This window comes from Kwoniella dendrophila, chromosome 1, assembly GCF_036810415.1.
Source record: "Kwoniella dendrophila CBS 6074 chromosome 1, complete sequence".
Taxonomy (NCBI): domain Eukaryota; kingdom Fungi; phylum Basidiomycota; class Tremellomycetes; order Tremellales; family Cryptococcaceae; genus Kwoniella; species Kwoniella dendrophila.
Genome location: NC_089476.1, coordinates 2,035,752 through 2,059,899, shown reverse-complemented (window position 1 = coordinate 2,059,899; position 24,148 = coordinate 2,035,752). Strand labels below are relative to the sequence as shown.

General features: G+C 39.2%; 7 protein-coding genes across 7 annotated transcripts; 5 read left to right on the top strand and 2 right to left on the bottom strand.

The window, feature by feature from the left end:
* Positions 1-349: 349 nt before the first annotated feature.
* On the bottom strand, positions 350-2,431 carry L201_000737 (uncharacterized protein; the record flags this gene model as incomplete). The annotated part of the gene is made up of 9 exons (XM_066216536.1): positions 350-531; positions 595-673; positions 764-956; positions 1,034-1,081; positions 1,170-1,205; positions 1,287-1,353; positions 1,417-1,699; positions 1,778-2,163; positions 2,260-2,431. 9 exons carry the CDS (start codon positions 2,429-2,431, stop codon positions 350-352), a joined length of 1,446 nt encoding a protein of 481 aa, XP_066072633.1.
* Positions 2,432-3,971: 1,540 nt separating this feature from the next.
* Positions 3,972-6,508, top strand: L201_000736 (uncharacterized protein; the record flags this gene model as incomplete). Its single annotated transcript, XM_066216535.1, has 15 exons — positions 3,972-4,188; positions 4,257-4,292; positions 4,353-4,392; positions 4,474-4,488; positions 4,547-4,726; positions 4,785-4,867; positions 4,934-4,944; positions 5,010-5,027; positions 5,087-5,146; positions 5,207-5,437; positions 5,497-5,802; positions 5,897-6,020; positions 6,085-6,104; positions 6,171-6,265; positions 6,367-6,508. The coding sequence occupies 15 exons, from the start codon at positions 3,972-3,974 to the stop codon at positions 6,506-6,508; spliced, it is 1,578 nt and encodes a 525-aa protein (XP_066072632.1).
* A 1,321-nt stretch (positions 6,509-7,829) lies between these two features.
* On the top strand, positions 7,830-11,110 carry L201_000735 (uncharacterized protein; the record flags this gene model as incomplete). The annotated part of the gene is made up of 8 exons (XM_066216534.1): positions 7,830-7,906; positions 8,005-8,211; positions 8,302-8,315; positions 8,406-8,449; positions 8,570-10,603; positions 10,683-10,775; positions 10,844-10,963; positions 11,039-11,110. The coding sequence occupies 8 exons, from the start codon at positions 7,830-7,832 to the stop codon at positions 11,108-11,110; spliced, it is 2,661 nt and encodes an 886-aa protein (XP_066072631.1).
* Positions 11,111-11,438: 328 nt separating this feature from the next.
* On the top strand, positions 11,439-13,532 carry L201_000734 (uncharacterized protein; the record flags this gene model as incomplete). The annotated part of the gene is made up of 7 exons (XM_066216533.1): positions 11,439-11,501; positions 11,630-11,649; positions 11,758-11,778; positions 11,856-12,074; positions 12,194-12,286; positions 12,361-12,917; positions 13,006-13,532. The coding sequence occupies 7 exons, from the start codon at positions 11,439-11,441 to the stop codon at positions 13,530-13,532; spliced, it is 1,500 nt and encodes a 499-aa protein (XP_066072630.1).
* A 300-nt stretch (positions 13,533-13,832) lies between these two features.
* Positions 13,833-15,926, bottom strand: L201_000733 (uncharacterized protein; the record flags this gene model as incomplete). Its single annotated transcript, XM_066216532.1, has 11 exons — positions 13,833-13,862; positions 13,928-13,966; positions 14,031-14,429; positions 14,505-14,622; positions 14,713-14,962; positions 15,046-15,106; positions 15,167-15,249; positions 15,321-15,385; positions 15,476-15,530; positions 15,620-15,701; positions 15,900-15,926. The coding sequence occupies 11 exons, from the start codon at positions 15,924-15,926 to the stop codon at positions 13,833-13,835; spliced, it is 1,209 nt and encodes a 402-aa protein (XP_066072629.1).
* A 403-nt stretch (positions 15,927-16,329) lies between these two features.
* Positions 16,330-17,582, top strand: L201_000732 (uncharacterized protein; the record flags this gene model as incomplete). Its single annotated transcript, XM_066216531.1, has 5 exons — positions 16,330-16,394; positions 16,574-16,621; positions 16,703-17,334; positions 17,417-17,429; positions 17,492-17,582. 5 exons carry the CDS (start codon positions 16,330-16,332, stop codon positions 17,580-17,582), a joined length of 849 nt encoding a protein of 282 aa, XP_066072628.1.
* An 845-nt stretch (positions 17,583-18,427) lies between these two features.
* L201_000731 (uncharacterized protein) lies at positions 18,428-24,081 on the top strand (the record flags this gene model as incomplete). The annotated part of the gene is made up of 8 exons (XM_066216530.1): positions 18,428-20,755; positions 20,807-22,042; positions 22,108-22,218; positions 22,283-22,408; positions 22,466-22,689; positions 22,745-23,420; positions 23,492-23,769; positions 23,859-24,081. The coding sequence occupies 8 exons, from the start codon at positions 18,428-18,430 to the stop codon at positions 24,079-24,081; spliced, it is 5,202 nt and encodes a 1,733-aa protein (XP_066072627.1).
* Positions 24,082-24,148: the final 67 nt, after the last annotated feature.

Genomic DNA, 24,148 nt, shown 5'->3' with positions numbered 1-24,148 from the left:
AGATGAATACACGAGATGATGATAGACGAAGTGTATAGACATGAATACGTAAACACAAGAAGAAAAATAAATATCTTTGTCGAATATTTCAAGGTTTGGATCATATTGTAATTCATAAACATATGGTAAAACCAGATAATGTAAATCATATGTTTGGGTATTTTAGATAGACAGATTAATGAAAAAACGAAGTTAACGAAATGAATGCGGACATTTCAAGTAAATGCGCGAAGGACACACAGTTTGCACGACCCAAAAGCACATTAAGATGTACATCCGATACAATCCGGTAGTACAACGGTGTGTGTATACACTCTAAAATCCTCAATCGATGACCCACTTTATAAGTTTAAACATCTAATTTTGAAGGTAGCCCACCTTCTTTACTTAATACACCTTTATTCAAACCTTTTCTTAATCTATTTATTCGTTCTTCGGTAACTATGAAAGATTTTGGCATGATTGGATCCCATTCACCACCTAATACATGTTTGGCTAATGCAGGTGCACAAATGAATATACGTGCCATACCTGAGAATGACATGATCATAAGTTCATGTATGCGATGTAGTTAGTGATGATTTAGTGACTTACCATGACCATTATAACCTGCTGCGACATATTGACCTGGTTTGTTAGGTACACTACCTATGAAAGGTACTGAATCGGGTGTCTAATCGTACGATCAAAAACAGTCAGATGATGTTTATTGTGTTGATAAGGATTTGAGACGATAGAAGATAAAGCAAAAAGGTTAACTTACCATACCAATGATACCTGTCCAACTATATTCATATCCTACAGCTTTACCTTCTTCAATACCTTGACTTGTCCATCCACCTTCAGGGAAAAGCTTTCTAAATTGTTCAACTGCATTATCAGTTATTTCAGTTGAATAACTTGAATCATCAACTGTATTTTGTATAGCTGCTGCAGTTTCTGGAGACATTCCATCCCTATATGATCATAAAACAGACCGTCAGTATTCTGAGTATCTCTGTTTTAGATCGGATAATGGAGGATTTGTATTCACCATTTACGAGATGTTCCAAGTGTTATTGAATTATCAGGTCGACAGCAACTAATTTGCAAAATATCTTGAAATCAGCATCATCTCAAAATCGGGAATACGGAATATAGGGCAAATGTGCTTGAACAACGCGGCTTACACAGAATAGAATGTCTGTGGTAGGTATCTAAGAGAGCTATAAAACAGTAGCGAACATATAGATCAGCTATTCTATCATTCATGACGACTTTGACTCTTATAAAAGAGAATTACTCACTAACTCCCCTCGATTCTCGGGAATTTCTCCGGTCCAGCAGGTGCAGCTGTTAATTTAATTGCTTGTGCTGTATGCAATCGAGATATCAGCATGCTTTACAACCCTTGGGTATGACCGACGGAACACCCACCTCGTACCGGCACGATAAGTCCTTCCAATTCTTCTAACAAAGCATCGCTATATGCATTTGTAGCATAAACCACTTTCTTGGCTCTCACTTTACCCCTAGGCGTTTGTACATCCCATGAAACTCCATCTTCAGATTGGACTACTTTATGTACAGGAGCATGGGAATAAAGTGAATAACCACCTAAAGATTGATTAAGTTGATGTATACCTAAACATAGTTTTGCTGGATTTACCGTACCAGCCCACCATTTTATAGCACCTTGAGCATCTTTTACCCGTGTTTCCTAAAAAACAAATCATATCAGTATGTTGTTTTTACGGGTTGAGTATCATAACCGTTCAGTTTGTCTAATTTGACTTACTTTGGCAGCTTGCTCCTGTGACAATTCTTCAACTTGAGGTTTTCCACCTGACTCCAATAAAGTTTTTAACGCATTTGAAGCGTAATCTCTGAAACTTTCTGATAAACTAATATCATATGTATCTCTTGGTGTCCATTCACAATCAATATTTGTTTTTTTGATAAATTCATCAACTTTTTCAAATGTATTTCTTTCAGATTTTAATATATGTTTAGCTTCTTCTATACCATGTAAATTTGAAAATGCTGGAAAACCTCTTGATTCATCCGGTCTACAATGTCCTGCATTTCTACCTGATGCTCCAGAACATATTTCTCTAGCTTCTAACAGAACTATTGACTCTGGTCGTTTAGGGTCATTCAATAATGAATGCGCCGTTACAGCTCCTATACATTTGAAGATCACACTTTAGCTAATATTCAGACATTCTTTGACTTCTATATAACGCCTATATGACAAGTTACTGAAATGTGATCACTTACCACATAAACCAGATCCGACAATCACTATATCAGCTTCCTCTGGCAATGGATCATGCTGACCAGCATTCAACAGTGGATGATCTCTGGTGGATCTTTGCCATACCGATAAATCACCAAGAGGTATCGGTAGATGAGGATGAGCGGGGGCAGTGTTACTGATAGCAATTGGCATAATTGGGGTATGAGTTGTGGCGAAATAGGGCGTATGGATGCTAACGATACTTAGAAAGTTACGCTGAAGATAGGTAATCTTGCTTTTATTCTACAAGACATTGTATATAAATTCTTGAAATCGACGACATCGACAACTGGCATGAATCTCTTTCCTTCGGACTAATCCGATGGCATCACTTTTCGTATCCTGCCTAAACAAGTAACGTTATTTTACCCCTGCTTTTGCCCGCATTCTAGTATCCCGAGCGACCTATCGGTCCAAAGAGTTAAAGGCGATTAAAACAACTCGTACTTCCTGTCATCCAAGCATCCACACCGATATGACTGTCTGAGATTCGGATTAGATGGTCAACATGGGATGGGTTCTTCTGCTGTGAGCCAGATCTTGGTGGATGCTTATCTCTACAAGCGCGTAACATGGGTCGGACCGAAAATCCCGAGCAACTCACAAAGTGAAGGAGATCAGCACGGTCCGTGATGAACTCCGTTTGGATGATCCCCCGCCTGAAAGATATTCCTTAGATATTGAGTACGGGAATGGCCCACATGCGGTTATAGTCGTTTCAATAGTAATCTTATAAGTGTGATCAAGAGCGATACAAGAAAGAGAGTTGCTATCTAAGAAAGGCGCTCACGGAGAAGCAACTGAAAACAAGATCCGAGATTTGTTCATGTTTTCCGCTAGTGAGAGCCTTTTACGTCACATGTCCTTCAGTCAGGGAGAAATTCCGAATAATTCAGTGGAAACCCCACATGAAATCATGAAAAAGACGATAAGGATGAGACTAAATGACATCTGTAAGGCCCGACATGAAGAGATTTTGCTTACTCTTATCACCCGTATTCATTACAGTTAGCTCTGGCCGACTGCCTGATCAGCCACGATCTGTTCAATCTTTTAATCTCGTACCTTTTTCGCTTGACACCTTAAATTTAGATCATTTGACCATCGTTGTCCTTTATCCCTCGATTTACTATATATCTTTCTCCCGAACCACAACATTATCATCTTGGTATATGCGATAAGGATTGCTAAAAAAAAAGCCTCTTTTGGCGTCGCGTGAGAACACAAAAATCTCGACCACAAGGGATGGCCAAACTTAACAGGCGGTTTTTAGCGATTGGACCGAAATTCGGGTATCTTGCAAACCCACTTTCCAGGACGTATCTTGTGCTACTCTTTTGTATTACATACTTATCTCTCGTTATTTTCCAAGTTACCGATACGGAGTCGCTCAATTAGAGGAACAATTGATATTTGAGCGGCAATTTATAATTGGTATTGGAAAATGAACCTATCGTCTTAGATTCCTGACTCAATTGTTGAAGAGAATATAAGGGATAAGGGAAACAGATTCTTCTTATCATGCATTTCCCCTTCCCCACATTTTAGTTCTATCCCTATCTCATCACATAGGCGATTAGTCAAACATATATATTCGATACCAACTCCTTTATTGGAACAAATTGAAATCACCCCTTCGCTCGATAATAACGATTATAACCCTCATATAATCAATTAGAAGAATCAAGCCAACATGCTTTCAACGATGTTTGGCTTTACAGCCAAGAACCACTCCCCACAAGAAACTGAAGCAATCGCTGTCATTGATCCGTCCGCTCATATCGATCCTCAAACTGGGGCAGTGATTGAGAAAAAAACCAAGAGGGAGAGATTGTTTGTCGCAAAATTGGATGCGATTCTGTTAGTATTTGTCTGCTTGTCACAAGTCATCAAATATCTTGATCAACAAAGTAAGTAAACACTCAATCAACGCATCAATGATGGATGATTGCATTTGCTGATCATCCCAATATATCAGATATCTCTGCTGCTTATGTTTCTGGTATGAAAGAAGGTGAGTAAAGGATAATGTATCATGCAAAGTACAACCAGGATCTGATCGTAAATTGCGAAGAATTGAGTCTTTACGGAAATGAATACAACTACTTCACTACGTGAGTTGTCATCTTATTCACCGGATTTTGCTCTCCTCACGATGAATGCAACGCTTATATCCTTAACACTCCATCCTCTAGTTATTTTAACGTTGGGTAAGTAGAACCCACCACTTTAGGCGTCTCGTGGTAGATCAGCTAACAACCTCTAAAGATATGCCCTTTTCGTCATTCCCTCTCAAATTGTTATCACCCGTGTCCGACCATCCCTGTGGTTACCTACTTTAGAGATGATCTGGGGTGCTCTAACCATCGTTATGTACAAGGTACACAGTGCAAAGCAAGTATATGCGCTTAGAGCTATCATCGGTGCTTTTGAAGCTTCTTGTTATCCGTAAGTCTTCAGTCTTATCATAGCCATAAACCGCCGTGCTGACTGATTCGCACCATAGTGGTGCTGTCATGCTGTTAATGTCTTGGTACACCCCTCGAGAACTAGCTTTGCGAATCGGTTTCTATCATTCTTGTCAAACTGGTAAGTGACGTTGATCATCACTCATGAGAAAAAGCGTTGTTGACGGTCAGATCTCATTATTTTCAGTCGGTAACATGGTATGTAATCAACTTTCTTTCAGTCTTTATATCTATAACTAATCGCTCCCTTTTTCAAAAATTAGCTTGCCGGTGCACTACAAGTATGTCATTCCCTTATTTTCTGTTGACCATTCCGTTTAACTAACTCTTTTGGGTACAGGCCGCGATCTACAAGAACATGGATGGTTTACATGGAATCAGTGGATGGAGATGGATGCTTGTAAGTCTTTCTAACTTTCATGTAAAGTGTGCTTTAAACAGTACTGATGTCATTCGATAGATCATTGACGGTATTATGACTATCATTGTCGCACTTGGGGGTTTCTTTTTGATACCCGACTTCCCAACCAAGCCTAATCCATTGGCAATCTGGCTTCGACCTAAAGATGTCGAAATGGCAATTGAGCGAACCAAGAACTTTAAGAGAGCTGATAACAAGAAATTCACTTTAAAATCGGTCAAGACCGCTGTAATGAGTCCAGTCTTCTATTTAGTTGTGATCATGTATGTTGTAAGTATACTTTGTCTACATATCGTGTTCTCAGTTGCAATGTTGACATTGTGTTACAGTCTTCAGTACTTGCCCAAGCGTCATATCAATATTTCAACCTTTGGCTCAAATCTCTCGTCAACGCTGATGGAACAAAAAGATGGAGTGTGGCACAAATTAACGCAATTCCAATCGGTGGTGGAGCAATCACAATTGTTTGTGTATGGTTTTGGGGTTTCGTCTCAGATTATTTCCAGACTAGATGGATTCCAGTAATTGTTCAAGCCTGCATCGGTATTATCCCAGGTATCATTATGTCTATCTGGAAAGTCAGTGATGGTGCCAAATATTTCTCATATTTCGTTTGTTTCCTCACCTTGGCGACCGTGAGTGCTTTCTTTATACTTCTCTCACCCTCTTCGGCAGTATGCATTTATAATAGTTATATTTACATCAACTCACATCATTCATGATATATAGGCACCCCCCATTTGGGCTTGGTTATCAGATTTAAATCCCCACGATGCCGAGCAAAGAGCGTTCACTTTAGGTTTTGGTATTGCCTTTTACTATGCCTGTGGAGCATGGTCTGGACCCCTTATCTGTAAGTACATTCTGATCCTTCTCTAGATGTCATTGATTGCTAACTACAGGTCTCACGTGTTCAGGGCCAGCTAAAACCGCTCCTGTAAGCAGATTTTGTCTATATACGGATCGAAATCGACTGAATACTGATTCCGAGCTCTATATGCAGCACTACAAATACGGATGGCCTGTACAAATTGCATTGTGGATCTTGGTGATAATCATCGCTTGTTCACTTAGATATATGGAGATCCACTATATCAGGTAAGCTGCTTTTTCATGACCCGATCAACCATAATGGTTTTATATCCGCAGTAAATGACCGTAAAACTTTTGGATTGCTAATTTTTGTGATTCTTCCGCAGACCTAAGAATGTACGCATCGCTCAAGAAAAGGAAGAGGCTGCTAGGAATGCCGAACGACAAGCTGAACTTGAAGCTGAACATGACATGGACAAGAAAGATCCAGCTTTAGCTCAGAGAGTTACATCTATCGCTTCCGTGTAAACGATTTTTGGAAAGGGATCAACGTATATACGGGCTAAAAAAAGATTCCAATATAAAAGAATGTTTGTAAGGGGTTTCGTTGGTTATTTAAGATTGAATTGAAAATAGGAACGGATCATGGGTATATGATATTAAATTTTTCTTTGTATGTTGTGTGAAGATTGGGAATGAATCACTTTTGTCGATTTGTATAATGCATCCTAACGATAGAGAGCTGGAGCAGCTATTTCGCTTAACCCTACGATCTACATCACAAATACTTCGTTGAAGGCTATTGATATCCGTTCTGCCAATGAGCAACAAATTAAGCTTGATAAGCATACGGTAGACTAAGGCGGGTAAAAATCACAGTAGTATGCAATATTAAAACATTCATGAACGACACGCCTTGTATTGTCGTATGATAGGGTAGCAGCGATATTGATGGACAGGAGGGAGGCTTGTTTGATCTGAGTTTTGAGAGCTTCGGAAACGCGCTTGCTGTTCCGCGGTTGAGCAACGTTGTTGCATATGACGAATCTATATCTAAAGGAGTAGATGATCATTTGTCGTAAGCCTGTAAATGACAGCAGCAGGTCTCAGCTGGAACTGGGGCTTGTTCAGCATGTCTTCAGAATTGTCAAGGTGGAATTCGAAAATAAGGATTTAGCTATTCCACTTTGAATCCTGATTTATGCATAAACAGAGATAGTACATCTGTAGTTTGCATCACACACCCCTGAAGACCATATTTAAGATGCCAAGCTCACTACTGGTGTCCTTCGCCAACAGATGGATTCAGTACATTAAGATACATTAAAGACGATTTGTAAGGAGTATTTGGATTCTTGCTTATTGGCTCTCTGATTAATTTGATTCCGCTAATGGTTTCTTACAAGTTACAATACGACTAACATCTACAGCAATATTTAGTAGATCTTTCCCCCCCCCAACAAATACCTTGAGGATATGCAGCGTAATTCACAAATCACAAGGAAACGGCGCCGTGTTTTGTCAGATAGATCTTCATTGTCGATGCAGAACGTATGGTTGAATAGCATAAAGAGAGGTATCAATATCGTTCTCAGTGGTGCCTTGTAGAAAAATCGCATAAACAACGAGCAACTTAATAGTGGGGTATGTTCATCTCGGTAATAAACTCCTATCTTCACGTCACTGCCTCATCCAAGACATTAAACTTTTTTTCTGATATCTTCCTGTTCTTATAGTCATTCTCTCATTGAAAGCCTTTTCAACTCAAATCACCAATCTATACGTGGGAACACCATCTTGTGCAGAAGCCAACGCATAATAATAATAGAAATCAAGCCGTATAAGTAATATGTCAGTGGATATATCGGATCCTCAAATAGGGGTAATTAGAGGTAAAATCCAAAATCCAAATGATCCTACAACATGGTAAGTCGGCTTTGTTTTCTCGTCAATCAAACCACCTCAACATCCAACGATGTATGCGGCATATCGACTGACCGACTATGTCCTGATGCGATACATAGGATACTATTTCATTATGCTACATCACCCACATCACCTTCTCCTATCCCATCTTTATCTCAGAGTATAACAGTTCTAGCTTCAGGTGGTGAACCCGTATTGCCTAGTTGGCAGGAACATCTAACGGATACAAATGAGGATATTCTATTTGGATATGGTGAGATAGCGGGAAAAGGTTTAGTGATGCTGTTCTTGAGAGATCATGTAGGGTGAGTCAAACTGTTCGACCTGATGAGGTTGTGTTTTCATGGAGTTCTCGGCAATTGACTCATTTGCTATTCCCTTTCGACCAATATCAGTGGTGTGAAGCGAGGTAAGTGATAATACAAGTCGCACAGGAGTGATCGGCATTCGTGTGTTTGGGAAAACCAAAGAATTATACTGATACATGGCTGCTATTCAGCTCGAGCTGTTGTGCACTCAAGATCTGTTGCTTCATTATTTCCCGTAAGCTATTTCTTTTTGCATCTTACCTTTAACCACCTCTTTCGTTAAATGCACTAGAATACCACTGCATCCCCTATGATGGCAATGCGGAACCCAAAGACTAATCTATCAATCCTTCAGGATTATTCAGCTTTAATCACTATAGCACATCCATCACAACTTACAGAAGAATTGATTAGCGAAAGGTTAGGATTAAATCAATCTACTTCATCTATGAGAGCAGGTTCTTCTGCACCAAAACCAAGATATTCTGTACCTGGATCAGATCATCCAAACCCATTATCACCTCTAGCACCAGGTGGACCTATGCCTTATCTTCCCTCTACTTCCAACGGTGTACCTGCAGCTGGATCATCAAGATCTATTTCAGCTTCTTATGCTGAAGGGAACAGTCACAATGGCGTACACCAACCTTCACCTAGAAGATATGGTGATTTAGAAAATCAGTCTTCATCTACGACAAATTCACCTATACGTCATCAATTCAATAATTCGCCTAGTCGGAATAGAGTGATATCGTTGAACGATACACCTTCGGCATCGCCACCAAGAGGAGATACAGCTTCACCTGGACCAGCATTAAGTGCACCTATTGCGTTAGGATCACCTGTAAAAGTTGAATCTCAAAAAGGTATCTCGTCAGCAGATTACTTTGGGAAGACTGATGATTCATCTTCACCAAGGAGTAGAAAGACATCTTTTGGTACAAGATTAAAACATACCTTTACAAGTAGTAGTAAAACCTTACCAACAGTGCACAGTTTGTCGAATAATGATGATCCATCGTCTTCATCTAATCTACAGAATCAACAAAGTACAAATGGAAGTCCGAATTCATCTAAAGAAAGTCGATTCAAGAATAATTCAATCGTAAAAGCTTTCCACAAACGTAGATCCTCTACGCAGAATACCAATGGAACACCACCAGATTCACCACAACCTAATGAATTTGGATTTGCTCACTCACAAGCTCAATCTCAGATAAATGGGCAAAATCTTGCAAACGACGCTGTTGATGATGCTCCACCTGTGCCACCAAAAGACTTGCCAATGGAAAACTCTATATCGTCTGATATACATGAATTCAATGAACAAGCACCTAAAATACCATTGCAATCTGAAATACCTACACCTTCTTCAGCCAATACTGTAGGACATGGTCAAACTATACCTATTCCTGCTAATACCTCATCTAGTCAATTATCGCCTTCACCATCAGCTAGACAAGCATTATATGATGCAAGACAAAAGAGTCTGACAGTTGAGAATGCCATACAAGAGAAGTTTAGAAAAGATCAGGAAGAGAAGGTTAAGACCAATGGCGATCGACCTGTGGAATCAAATGTCTATAAATATGATAATGGTCATGAAACGGATGAAGAAAGTGTCAGATTGGCTTATGATCGTTCTGACGATGAAGACAATGATAATGATCACAACCATCAATTCGATAATGCTGAGGAAGAGGAACTTCATGAGAACGTTGGCTCAAGACATATGAACGGTGGTCACGAGATAACACCAACCATCGCCAATAGTGGACAAATCCAACAAGCCGAGAAGATAACTCAAGCAGCTGAAGAACATGCAGAACGCGAAGCTGCTATACGATTAGAGGAAGAAAGAGTTCAAAGATTGGTTGAAGCTGAAAGAATTGCTCAAGAACAGAAAGAAAGATTGGAAGCTGAGCGATTAGAAACTGAAAGGAGAATTGAGGAAGAAAGAAGGATTGAAGAAGAACGAATAAGGTTGGAACGTATCAAGATAGAAGAAGAGGCTAGAAAGCAGGAAGGGGAAAAACGTAGAATAGAGGAAGAAGCCAGAAAGCGAGAAGAAGAGAGAATCAAATTTGAAATTGAAGAGCAAGCTAGAGAAGAAGCTGAACAAGCTGCTGAAAGGGCTAGCATAGAAGCGGAACAAAAAGCTAGATTAGAAGCTGAAGAATTAGCTAGAAAAGAAGCTGAACAAGCTGAATTGGCAAGAGTCAAACGAATAGAAGAAGAGGAGTCAGCAAGGAAACAAGCTGAAGAACAAGCTAGAATAGAGAAAGAGGAACAAGAAAGAAGAAAAGTTGAAGAGGAACATCAGAGGAAATTGGGTATAAGCGAAAGTTTACAGAAAGCAAAGAGGGAAGGTGGGATTATGCTTCGAGGGGTAAGTCAAAAATTAAAGGCATTATAGCCATGTTTGTCAGAGCTTCTTACAATGCTAATACATATCCTTGCTATATCAGTGGGTAACGGTACAAACGTATAAAAGCATGACCTGGAGAAGAAGGTATTTCAATCTATTACCTAAAGAAATGCAACTGTATAAAGCGGAAGGAGTGAGTTTACGTGATCCTTGTCTTTTGCATTATCAGTAGTTCAGCTAACAACCAAAACGTGAACACAGGATGCTAAGCCTATTCAGACGATATATATTGGTCCTGCGACCACCGTCATGGAGAAGTACGATGAATCTCAAGTGAAAGATAGTTTCAAGGTCCTATCAGATGGTCCAAAAGGAGAAGAAGTGAGTTTGGACCTTTCTCAAATCCGAATACTAGTGCACAGATTAGGTTTCATGCTGATCCCTTACTATTCACAGGAGTTCTTCCTATTTACAGACTCAGCAGATGACAAAGAAACTGTCTTAGAAGGGCTAAGATTGTGTTTGTAATTGAAAAGATAACATCTACCTGCTATCACTTGCCCTGCTGATGCTGGCATCTATGAGCTTGATCTTGCACCCATATGTAGACAATAGATATTAATAATGAAAATATGATGAATTAATGCATGTTTTGAAAGAAGAAATATATGCCACGTGGTAATTGCCTGAAATTGCTGAAAAACATGAACTTTCTTCGAGCGCGATGACATAGAAAGGTTACCTTATTGCATTTTCGGCTTTGCATTGCTCTCATCTTCATATATGATAGAGTATCATCATACTCATAGTTTTGTAGTACTGCAAAAATCCAAACACAGTATACGAAAATCTCCAAATGCCTAATCCGAGAACATTTTTCGACTTTTCCGTAGGAGATCAGCCGTTAGGGAGAGTAGTTGTGAGTTATCAGTTTCTAAGACAATATTAATAGCTCCCGACAATTCTAGCTACAAGGGTTTCTATATTCTGTCTGTCACATATATATTGTACATACGACTGCTGATAATATCTTGCGACCTGTGATAGTTCGAACTTTTCAGCGATGTGTAAGTGAACAAATCAATCGAAACGTTTTACAAGACACGGAAAGGATCAAAATAGAGTAGGAACTAACGATATTGAAATATTCTGTTATTGATACTCAAAATGAATAGTGTACCTAAAACAGTCGAGAAGTGAGTACATGAATCTGTATTTACCTTCTACCGTTGATGATTATTCACTACTGATCTTTGACAATCATTTCGTATAGTTTCCGAGCATTATGTACAGGTGAAAAAGGAATATCACCAATTTCAAATATACCATTACATTATAAAGGATGTCCAATACATAGAGTTATAGATGGATTTATGATTCAAGGTGGTGATTTCACGAAAAGGAATGGAAGTGGTGGCGAAAGTATTTATAATGGTAAACCATTTGATGATGAGAAATTACAAGGTGATGGAACTGAAGTTGATAAAAAGGGGTAAGTCGAAATCATCTCTCTCTCACCCGTTTGCAAAAGACCAGGTCGAATAGATATTATATGTAGCAAAATGTCATATAATAATGTGAAAATCATGCTGATTTGCATTTGTAATATAGATTACTGGTAATGGCAAATAGAGGTCCAAATACAAATGGAAGTCAATTTTTCATTACTTTAGCTCCTTCACCTCATTTAACAGGTAAACATGTGTAAGTGTGATTTTTTTTTCTTTACATTCAATATGTTGGTTTACTTTTTTTTTGACAAAAATTCCTTCACGCAGCGTATTTGGTAAAGTGATATTTGGATTAGAACAGATCGAATCAATAGGAAAATTATCTGTAGATGATAGAGATAGACCATTATCACCTGTTATAATAAGTCATTGTGGTGAATTAGAATTAAGGAAACCTCAAGCTAAACCACAGAAAGCTAGATCACCTTCCATATCACCTATTAGATCCAGATCAGATTCACCTGACTCTGGAAGAAGAAAGAAAAGTAAATCACGTAGAAATGAGAGTGATTCAGATTCAGCTTCAGCTTCTGAAGTAGATTCAGATGATTCCAGAGAAAGGAGGAGGAAGAGTAAAAAGAGAAAAGAACGTAAGAGCAATAAGAAATCTTCTTCGCGTCGTGATCGCTCTCGTTCACGTGAGAGGAAGAAGGATAAAGAGAAAAAACTAAGAGAAGAAACTGAAGAAGAATTAGATATAAGATTAGAAAGAGAAGAAAAAGAAAGATTAGAAATTCAAAGATTGGAAAATTTGAAAGTAATGAAACAGAAATTAGAAGATGAAAGGCAAAAAATCAAAGATTCTGGTGGTGTTGTATATAAAGGTGAGTCTCTATACTAAACTATCTCACATTCTTTGAGTGACGATGGATCAACTGACTAGATCATAATACATCGTTTCACACTTTACAGGTAGAGGATCAATGAGATATTTAGATCCAGAAACTACACATCGATCATCTATACCTAGAAATTACGATTCTCGTCGACCTGATAGTAGACCACCACCACCAAGGAATGGACCTCCACCACGTCGGTTAGGTGATAGGATAAGTGATAATAGTAATAGAGATTATCGCGATAGAGATCGAGATTTAGATAGATCAGGCGGAAGAAATAACAGAGGAGGAGAATATAATCAACGTGATAGATTAGATCGAGAAATGGATAAATGGCAACATGATAGATCACAAGTACAATCTATAAATCAAGATAGGGAAAGAGCAAAATTCACTAGAGGAGATAGAGATGATATTTTGGAAAGGGATAGATCAACTCTTGGAAGAACAAGTAGAGGTAGAAGTCCTATCACCAGGAATGACAATCGAAGTCCAAGAATGAAATCTCAGTCTCCGATTAGAGGTAGGACTAGATCTAGATCTAGATCGATAGGTGCAAGATCTGATGGTAGTGATATGGTGATGGACTTAGAGGATTAAGATGGTCAGGCGAAAATAGTTCAGCGAGTAACAATTGTCAATTATCAATTTATATCATCATATATTTCATGTGAAGATGTCATTTTACGATCATACGACGCTGCACCTTCTAGGTATTGGTAAAATGGAATTAGCAACGTATACAAATGAACACTATTGCATTAATGAGGTAGTCTTTGATCTATTACAGGAACAATTGATATATATATATATACAAAATGCTGAGTCTCAGGAGACCGACTAGATTAGTCGACAGGTAGGAAACTTTCTTCAACGCATTAAGCACTCTAACATATTTCTCTAGAGAGCTGTAGATGTGGTGCTATCGATCTAAGATAGGTGTAGAGATTTATCAGTAATCAAGGCGTGATAGTGAGACCGTATGCTAGACTCACTTCGATTGAAGGTAAGATTGAACTCATGAGTTTGAGGAACTAATTGCATGAAATGTTAGCATCATAGCGTAGGCCTTAATCTAAAAGCAAGAGTTGAGCTCACAATAACATTGTACATGTCGACTTGAACACCTCTTTCTCTTTCGAGATCATCACCTTCAAGATTTTCTGCTACTTTTGTGGTTGTTCCAGTAGAACTTGTACTTGGACCTGTACCAGTAACTCTTCTAACCATACCAGAAATACCCCATTTCTTCTTTTCCGAAGAACCTGAACTGGATTTACTTGTTTCGGGAGAGGTTGAAGATGGTGATTCACCCCTTTGAGCTGCTGAAGCTTCCATTCTATCTATAAATTTCTTCATTACAGATGCATGTTTACATGGATGTACTGAAGCCATTTGTTCACCTGAATGTGGGAACGCTTCCATGGTTACTGTTTTAAATGCATGATCTGCAGGTACATCTTGGAATATTTGTGCGGGTGTTAAGGGTTTTTTATTCTAATGAAACATTGCATTAGTCACAGCTGAATTTGCATTTAGAGCTACACTACAGCTATTTTCACGCAGACTTACCTCATCCCAACCTCTTAACCACAGTCTAGGTGTGGAATATCGCTTATCATATGCTATAGCAATATCATAAGTTCTAACTTGGAGTAAATTTTGCTTAGCAGTCGATTGTATATCAGCTCTATCAGTGAATAGCCTGTCAGCTACTGAAGCTTATGTTGATGTATCTGCTGATTGATCAATAAGTCCGTTTTTGCTCAGCAAAACTTACTCTGAAGGATGTACGATTCTGACAGCAGCTTCATCAACTATATCATCTTCTAATCCAGCACCTTCATCATCCATATCAGGAATATCATCTATATCAGGAATCTCTTCAACTTCTAACGGTCCTTCTTTCTCATCTAATTTCATTCCCGCTAAAGCTGAAGTTGGTGGTTGAGTTGAAGTGGAAGGCGATAAGGTTGGTGAATCGGATATATCAGGTATTTCATCCATATCATTCGGCGGAGCTTGTGGGGCTATTTACAGAAATCGAAAGATAGGTCAGACACGTTCAGCTCATGATTGAGAGATCATCAATTAGCCGGATAGTGAAGCTCACCCCTTCCAATATGCGTAGCTACCCAATCTTCATCATCGCCTTGTGGCTTCTCCTCGTCTGCCTACAATCGATTTCGTGTGTCAGCTATGGAACCAGAAGCTGAGAGAACCATATAGCTGACCTCATCCATAAAGCTCAAAAGCTTTTCAGCATCTTCATCTTGATCTGTATAATCCAAAGCAGCGGCTCTTCGAAGTGAGGGCACTTCATGATAGTTATCACACTATCAGCTTAATAGACTTGCCACGCCACATAAAGCTGAATTACAGACATACCATTCCTACATATCAAGTATTGCTTCTCTTTGGGTAAGAAGTCTCGTTGAATTGTACCTTGTTCCCTACTTAGAGCTAAGATATCAGCTTCTGTCCTTTCAAGAAACGAGAAAGCTGAAGGGGGATTATGCAGAAGTAAAGGAAGCCCTACATACCATTGCCAAACTGGGAATTTGTACGCTAAGAAATCTCCCGCTACGGTAAATTCCTCTATGATACAAAATCAGCTCATCTTCTTTGCACCGCTGCGCATGAAAGAGCTGAAAAGAAAGTAGTCAGATAGTCATGATATGACTCACCTGGCGTTATACGACCATGTTCCTTGAATTTACTCTCCTTCAACACAGGTGACATGTAATCTCGTACCGCGGCATATTGACTCTATAGTATGATTATCGTCAGCTTGTATGTTGAATGGCGCCATGACAAGGACGATATCAATACAGAAAGCCAGCATCGCTTCCAATCAATCTTCTGAAATTCCACGCTGAGAGATAAAGGCAAACTTATGGGTGGCAAGCCCTTGAACTTGGTAGATCCCCTAGGCGTTATGAAGCGGTATGGCAGAGTAAAACTCACCTGTAAAGCTAGAAGAGGATTGTTCATGTTGAATATTGTGACTATCTAAGGTATACTCGGAAGTGTGAAATCTGTAATTAGAGATCAGAACAGTAATATCAAATTAGATAATATGTACTAGTACCTACATCGTTATCAATAGCCTGTTGCGCACCGTTGTTATTGATCTATCTCTCATTCAACTTAACGTAGCCATGACTGTGACGCACAAGCCTCGGAAGACACGTGAGTATACAATGGGGCACCACTAAGACGAGCGGTTCATTTTTGATTCCGTTGGGATTTTTCTAAATGTCTGTTACAAAGTAATGTTTGAAAAGGAGACAGAGGAATTAGGCTTTACTACTGATATCTAGATAATCAGCTAAGATAGGGGGATATTGTATAGACGCATATCGCTCAAGGAATTGGTCATTACAAAATATCCAGAATGGCCGAAGAAGAATTACCACCAAGTAAATTGGGTACGAAAGATCATTGGGACGGAGTGTATGAGTGAGTCAGACAAGCTATTTTTGTGATTCTTTACGAAGAGAAAACAGGATTCCTCGGCTCTGTATCGCTGCATTTGCATTTTGAGCGTACCTGGGATATCAACAATAGCATATGAGCTTATATTGGGCAGTTAAGGGGTTTCAACGTGTTTACGCTGATTGAGATCTTTGCACTATCAGCCGAGAAGTAAGAGTATTTAACGATGTTGGAGATGAAGGTGAAGTATGGTGAGTCATTGCCATCGCTACATTGGGATATAATACACAAAATGCAGGGCATTTGTGCTCATGTACCATGACAAATCATAGGTTTGGGGAATCTTCAGTAACGAAAATGCGAAAATGGGCGCAACGTAATATACCAGACACAGATCGAACAGTTAGGATATTAGAATGTGGTTCTGGTAATGGAACATTATTATTGTCATTTTTAAGTTCGATTGGACCGAAACCGATTAAAAAACAAAAATTCCATTTAACTGGTATAGATTATTGCGAGGGTGCAAGTATATTAGCTGAATCAATTGCTAAGACACGTATAGAGAATCTATCTGAAGATTTGACTGAAGATGAAGAAGATGAATACTATTCTAATCGAGATCGAAATGAAAGTGATGAAGGTGAAGAAGATGAGGATGACGAAGATGATGTGGAAATTGAAAAAGTTATAAATGATATAGAAGGTATTGATTGGCGCACAGAGGACCTATTGACCAAAGATCTGGCAGAACAATGGGATTTAGTTTTGGATAAAGGTACTTATGATGCGTTATGCTTAAGTCAAGATACAGTACAAGAACAAGATGGTAGGAGTAGATTACCAAGTCAAATCTATCCGGAGAGGATTTCAAATCTAGTCAAACAAAATGGTTTTTTCTTAATTACAAGTTGTAATTTTACTGAAGAAGAGATCAAATCTAGGTATACTAAAGAGGGTTTAGGTGAGTCATGTTTAGCTGTCGGTGCCACAAATATCATCGTTACTTCGATCAGCTGATCTCATTTATGCAATGGCTTCTTAAGGCTTGGAATTCCAGTAAGTTTTCGGAACTATGGATCTATCCAGAGATCAAAGCTAATTGCATGTCTGTTATTCAGCTCGAGTGTACCTCATCCCTCTTTCTCGTTTGGAGGTAAATCTGGCACGACAGTATGCACAGTCGCATTCAAGAAAGTATCGCCATCGTAGTGCTAATGCATGATATCATAGTACAATCAGCTTTGCGAGGCAGAAAGGTCCAGACTTTTTTTCCTTTCAGGTATAACTGTTGCAATGCAAGCTGTTTATTCAACATATGTATGATTGGCATTTGATCATCCCTTATACATGACGTTAGTTGTGAGGTCATAAAACCTAAGATTAAATGACCTTTGTTCCTTGTTTTTCGAGTATTTGCATTCACTTGAGCTGTTTCATGCGAGCACCCCAGAATGTGTATTTCGTTGGAAGAGTCTTTATGCATTTTGTTTGTTTGGTTCCATTCAGCTGCATGCCACATATCGGTAATAGTCTAATTCCGACACCTCTTTTACGGTGTGTTTTGATTTTCAGGGTAAATTGTATATATGTATAGTTTAAATTGACGCGAATGGCTTTTGGCTTGATATGATGATCCATGCTCAATAAATAATATGTAAACAACCCATAGTGATATTTCATTTTCATATCATAATCATTAACCCTTTCTTCAACATTCTTTTTCATCTTCTACATAGCATATCATTGTGCATCATATATCCATAGCATTCTTGTTCCAACTCAAGAAGCTTTGCCACTCGTTCATCTCATTTATTCCTCAAAACATATCAAGAAAGAACGATAGAATAGGAGATAGTCAACAACAGAAGCGCAAAGGCGCAAATCAATCATCAAGACAATAAGAGCAGAAAAAGGTTGGATGATTTCATTACTTGTTTATCGACTGTGAGAAAGTACTGTGAGTCCATAACATCCTGCTCAATAAGTGTATGACCGAAAGTATACATAACAAAGTATGCTCACTAAACGCAAACATCTTCGACAGAACCCCCACGATGTCATCGTCAACTTCGTCACCATCTAGCCGACTTCGATTGGGACCACATTCGTCACCTATTTCAGCATCCGAACATGCTAGACATTCAATAATTAACTCATCCGCAAAAGGTTGGTCACCTTTACAAATCAATAAACGAGATTCAATAAATCAATCACCTTTAAAACCATCACCCAACCCTTCTTTGTCACCTGATCCAAGTGCACCAAGAAGATCGTCAAGTTCATTCAAACATGTTTCGAAAAATTCTCTAGTATCAAACAGTCCGTTCAAATCACCTACTACAGTACAAGGTGCTCAGGCTGCTGGATTAAGTTTAGATGGAAGTGCAGAAAAAGTAATTCATGAAAGAAGATCAACAAGAGCTTTAGGTGAGACTCCATCTTCTGCTAAAGGTGTAGCCACAACTTCAAAAGCTGCTATAGGATTAGGTATCGGAATTTCACCTCATTCTAAACAAAGATCATCAAGTAGATCATCAAGTGGTGGAAATGCATCGTCACATAGTGGATCAGCTATAAATGGCCAAAGAAAAGTGTCAAATGAAAAAGGCAAAGTTGCGTTTCCTGGGATAAATAATGTTGAAAGAAGAACTTCAACAGAAAGGAAATTATCTGCATCAAAAGAGAATGAATCTCCTGATGTCAGATCAAGTAGTAAAAGAATACCTAGATCAAGTATGAATTTTAAGGATTTAGCAAAAGGTACTTTAGTAACTAAATCACCTTTTAAACGAGTTCCATCAGGTAATAATGGTCTTAGAAAATCAGGATCAAATGAATTTGATGACATTGGTACAAGTCCTAAAACGATACCCGTAGAGAAAGATGATGTATTTTCTTCACCTTCACCAAGAAGACTTTCAGCAAGTAAACAACAACAGCAACGTAGAGCTTCTCCTTCAGCTTCTCTTGGTATAGCATCAAGAGATAGTACTTCGCCTACACCTTCACCAACAAAATCAATACCCCAGCCTCACCTGGCAGCTTCATCTGGCTCAGCTGGCCCATCACCTTTAAGTAAATCACTTTCAATCCCTTCTATGGATCCAACACCTACACCAACGCCTCATAAATCAGCCATGACTCCTTCTAGACGATTACGAGGACCTAGAGATTTGTCTGTTGGTTTAGAATCCCCTACTAGAAAGACTGTTACTTTCCAAAGTGTACCTGATGTGAAAGAATTCGAAACAATGAGTGCCGAACCTAGTATGGATGGAAGCTTCGAAGTACCTCACGATGATGAAGATGATGATGGTTGGATCGATGAAGGTATCCCACCGGTTATGAGTCGAGATGATAGTCTTGATGAACTTCTCTCAAATACCCATATTCACGATCAACACATGCTTCACGTCCCTACTGAAGGCTCACCCGTTATAACAGAAGAGAATGAAGGTCAAATGCCAGAGGATTCAACCACCGCCAACTTCATGGACACACTTATTGAAGAAGGCTTATTCTCACCACCGACAATGGATACTCCAGCATTTGAAGATCAAACTGCTTTCGAATTACCTTTAGAGCCGCTTGATGGCGATTCTGATCGACCATTTTTAGCTACACCTTCATTAGGCGGTTCAGTACACGCATCCCCACTTTTTGCAGGTGAAATGTTTAGCGATACAGATTCTGCTGGTATACCTTATGGCAGAACTCATCATGCTGAAAGAGCAGCTCTAGCTCATGCTTTACCTCCTATGAAAGACGTATTGCCAATTAAACAACCTGATATACCAAAAGATCAAGAACATACTCTGCTTTTAAATGCTAATGCTGCTCAACCATCCATACCGATACCTCAATCACCGGTTCATTATCCAGAATACAACGATCCTTTCGCTTCAGCTACAATTCCTCATGCTCATCAAGCTGGTCCAATGCCAGATCCATTTATCACCATCCAAACCGCTACAAAGGTCCTTCCGATACAACACGAAGATCGAGAAGAAAATGGTATCCCACTTGGTAGAACAAGTCATGCCGAAAGACTTCAAGCTAGACGAATGTTGGCAACTCAAAGTTTAGGTCTTGGTATGCCTAGAAGTCCCGCTATTAGTCAAGGTTTAACGAGACAGTACTCAGAGGAAGATCATAATGAAATGGAAGGTCAAGGCGATCAAGGAGAATTCGTGGAAATCATCGAACCTCCCGTTCTTGCTCCCCCCGTTATAAGAACAGCAAGTCAGGAAAGCGAAGATGGTATGAAGAGGAGATTGCCTAAACCACCTGCTCCTGCGCCTATGCCGCTCGATATACCTAGTCCAGTTACTAGTCCAACTAAAAACGAAGATGCTGATAAGCTCACTGTAGCAGAGAAGAGAGTAAGTCAATCATACAGTAGGTATGGGAGCTACACTGACGATAACACGCAGACAAGTAAATTTGACATTTCCGGGTTCAATCTTCCATTTATCGGTTCCACATCACCGTTCTTCAACTCTGCACCTGCAACATTCGAGAAGCAGCCATCTATCGATGGTCAATCTATATCATCAAATGAACCTGAACGACCTTTGACTCCACCTCCCGCTATCAGGGACGATGTGGAAGAGAAGAAAGATAGTCCTCATAAATTACCTGATATGAACTTCCATTTCGAAGAGATTCAATTACAACGAACCAATTCCGACGAATTGAAACGCACTGCCACCGTCAAGTCTAATCCTGTTAGTCCAATCAAAGTTTCCAGTGAGGTCAAGAAGGATACGCCGATCAAAGAAACTGTCAGACCTAGTATCTCTAGTTCAAATAGTCTTGGTAAACTTCCTACAGCCGCTTCATCCAATTCACTTAAAAATGATTTTGGTAGTCCATTAAGTAATAAAAGTCAAGATTCAACTACTACCAAAGTTCGTCAACGAATTTCAAGAGAAATGATCAGAGAAACAATCAATCAAAGAATCGCTGATGGTAGTTTATCCAGAAGACCAGCAAGTTCAGGTGATTTATCCAAATCTTTACCAGTAACTTTTGCTATTCCCGAAACACATAAAAGACATTCTTCAGCTCTAGATAAAGATTTACCACCGCCACCAGCTGAATCACCCTCTATAACACCTTCACCTTCTCACGCTGAAGAATTAGCTCCAAAGATGACTAAAGCTCATACAACCGATAATGCACCTTCTAAGAGAGATAACGAATCTTCTAGACCTACAATGAGGCCCAGATCTCAAACTCAATCAGCTCATGAAGTTTTGAAACAGAATGAACGTGATGGAATTTTGAATGAACCTAAATCTGCTTTAGATAAATTAGCTTCTGCCTTCTTACCTTCTTCGACCGGTTTACAAAGGGAAGTTAGTGGTAGCATTGCAGCTGAAATGCCACCTCCTCCTAACGTCAACGTGACGACAAGACCAATAAGTATACTTAGAAACCCATATCCAAATCCAAATAAACAAGAATCTCTTTTACCTCCAGCAAATGTTGCGGTTAGAAGTAGATCACCTTCACCTACAGGAGAAGGTATGAAAGGTCGTGAAGATGCTATAATTGCAAAAAGAAGGGAAAAGGGTAAAGAAAGAAATGTCAGTGGAGTGAGCACAGGTAGCAGACGAAGTAGAAGAAGTTTAAGTATGGGTGATGTTGATAAAGAAGCTGAACAAGTGAGCTGACACATCGGTTTCCCTTATCCGGTCTGATAAACAAGCTAACGGTAATTTGTACTTAGGCTAAACAGTTCAGGAGAACCGTCCGCGGTAACCCTAGATTGACTTTGGGTATCGATGACGATCAACAATCTATTCTTGACGCTTTTAGAGAGGAGATAACACACATGGATGTGAGTATACCTCATATTATCTTGCGCCGGAGTAAATAGAGCTAATTTCCGCAATCTGATCTAGCGAGGATACAAAGTCCGAGAGAAAGCCGTTGTTCGCGCCTCGTACCATGACAAAATCAGATCCAATAAAGCTGGCGATATCGATTCTGGTAAAGCTTGGAAACAGCTGAGAAGACCTTCTGATATGGTAAGTTACCTGTATATCAATCGAGATTGGAAGCCTTGCTAACAACGCTTGTTTCAGAATGAGCACGCCGCTGAGATACGAGCAATGCGAGCCAGAGAATCAACATCTGGTAAAGCTTCCGGTACTATCTTTGTCAAAGTCTTAGGTATTGAAGGCCTGCAGATACCTATACCTGATCAAGCTACCTACTTCTGCATTACACTGGATAATGGTATCGATTATATCAGAACGCCATACTCTGTTTTAGCTGAAGGTGCAAGGGTCAACCAAGAGTTTTCTCTGTGAGTTGTTGCTTCGAAATTGTTTTCTACAGTCAACTGATTTCTTATTTTGCAGGGTCGAGCATCCAAATTTCGAGTTCTCCTTAAGTCTTGATATCCGACGAGATCCTCATATTCTCAAAATGCTACATCAGAAACCTGAAATTCCTGCTCCTATGCCAGTAGTCAGACGACCTCAGACACCTGTACAAGAATCTACACACAAATCTGGTGGATTTAGATCATTATTTGCATCACCCAGAAAACCAAAACAATCGAAAGATCCGAGATCCACCACACCTTTACCTTCAGCCCAGCCTATACCTGCCGCAGCTTCTTCCAAAGTCGATAATATTGTTAAATATCTGTCTTCATCATCCGGTTCAACCATTGCTAAAACACATATAGCATTTAAGCCAATAGCTAAAAATTGTGAATCTAGAGTATTAGAAATTAGATACCCAATGTTCGCGATGTTTAAAGGTGAACCTGATAGATCAAGAGAAGTTCAAGCTGTCCCTCAAACTCCAATGTCAACTTCATCAAATGGCTCAAATGGTTCGTCCAATGGTCAAAGGAAACAATTAGCAAAAATTACTTTACAAATATTTAGATTACCACCTATACCAGGAATAAAAAGTGATGAATTACCTCAATGTATAGATGAAGCTCTAAGAGGTATGAGACATCATGCTTGGCATGAACATGAGTATCATGAGGGTGTTTTGACTCAAGAAGGTGGTGATTGTACTGTAAGTGGCGTTTATGCGTATCTATGTGATGTACTCAACATCAAGTTAATATCATTGTGTTTTAACTTTAGATGCCAAAACGACGTTTATTCAAACTTATCGGAGGAAACCTTGTAGCAATCAACGAAGTTACCAAGAAGGAAGTTACCAAGATTGATTTACGTCAAGCTACTTCAGTAGTTGATTTGAACGCTTCACAAGATGGTACACCAAAATCAAAAATGACAATGAGACCTAGATCATCTGATGAAGGTGGTTTAAGTATAAGACCAAGAAGTTTCATGATTGAATTTAATGATGGTGATGGTATTAGTTTTGCTGCTGATAATGATAAATCTAAAGAACTTTGGTAAGTAAAGTCGCCTTCCTCACAACTCGCATTACACACTAAATGATTATTGGGTATGTTCTGATATTTTGTTTTACGCAATCATTCAGGATGCAAACTTTAGAAGGATTAATAGGTAAAATACCTTCTAATCCACTATGGGCAGAATTACTAGCTACAAGACAAAGAGAACGTGCAGCAAAAAGAACACCTTCATCAACTAGTTTAGCAAAAGAAGCTAGAAGACAAGCTTCACAATCTGGTGCTGCTGGTAGTAGTGGAAATGGCAGGCCTATATCAATGCCTTTAGGTGCTCCAAGTAAAACACGGTAATTATTGTCGCATGATATGAACCTTGTATATGTATTTTTCGTTTTATATTCCAATTTTTTCTATCTTC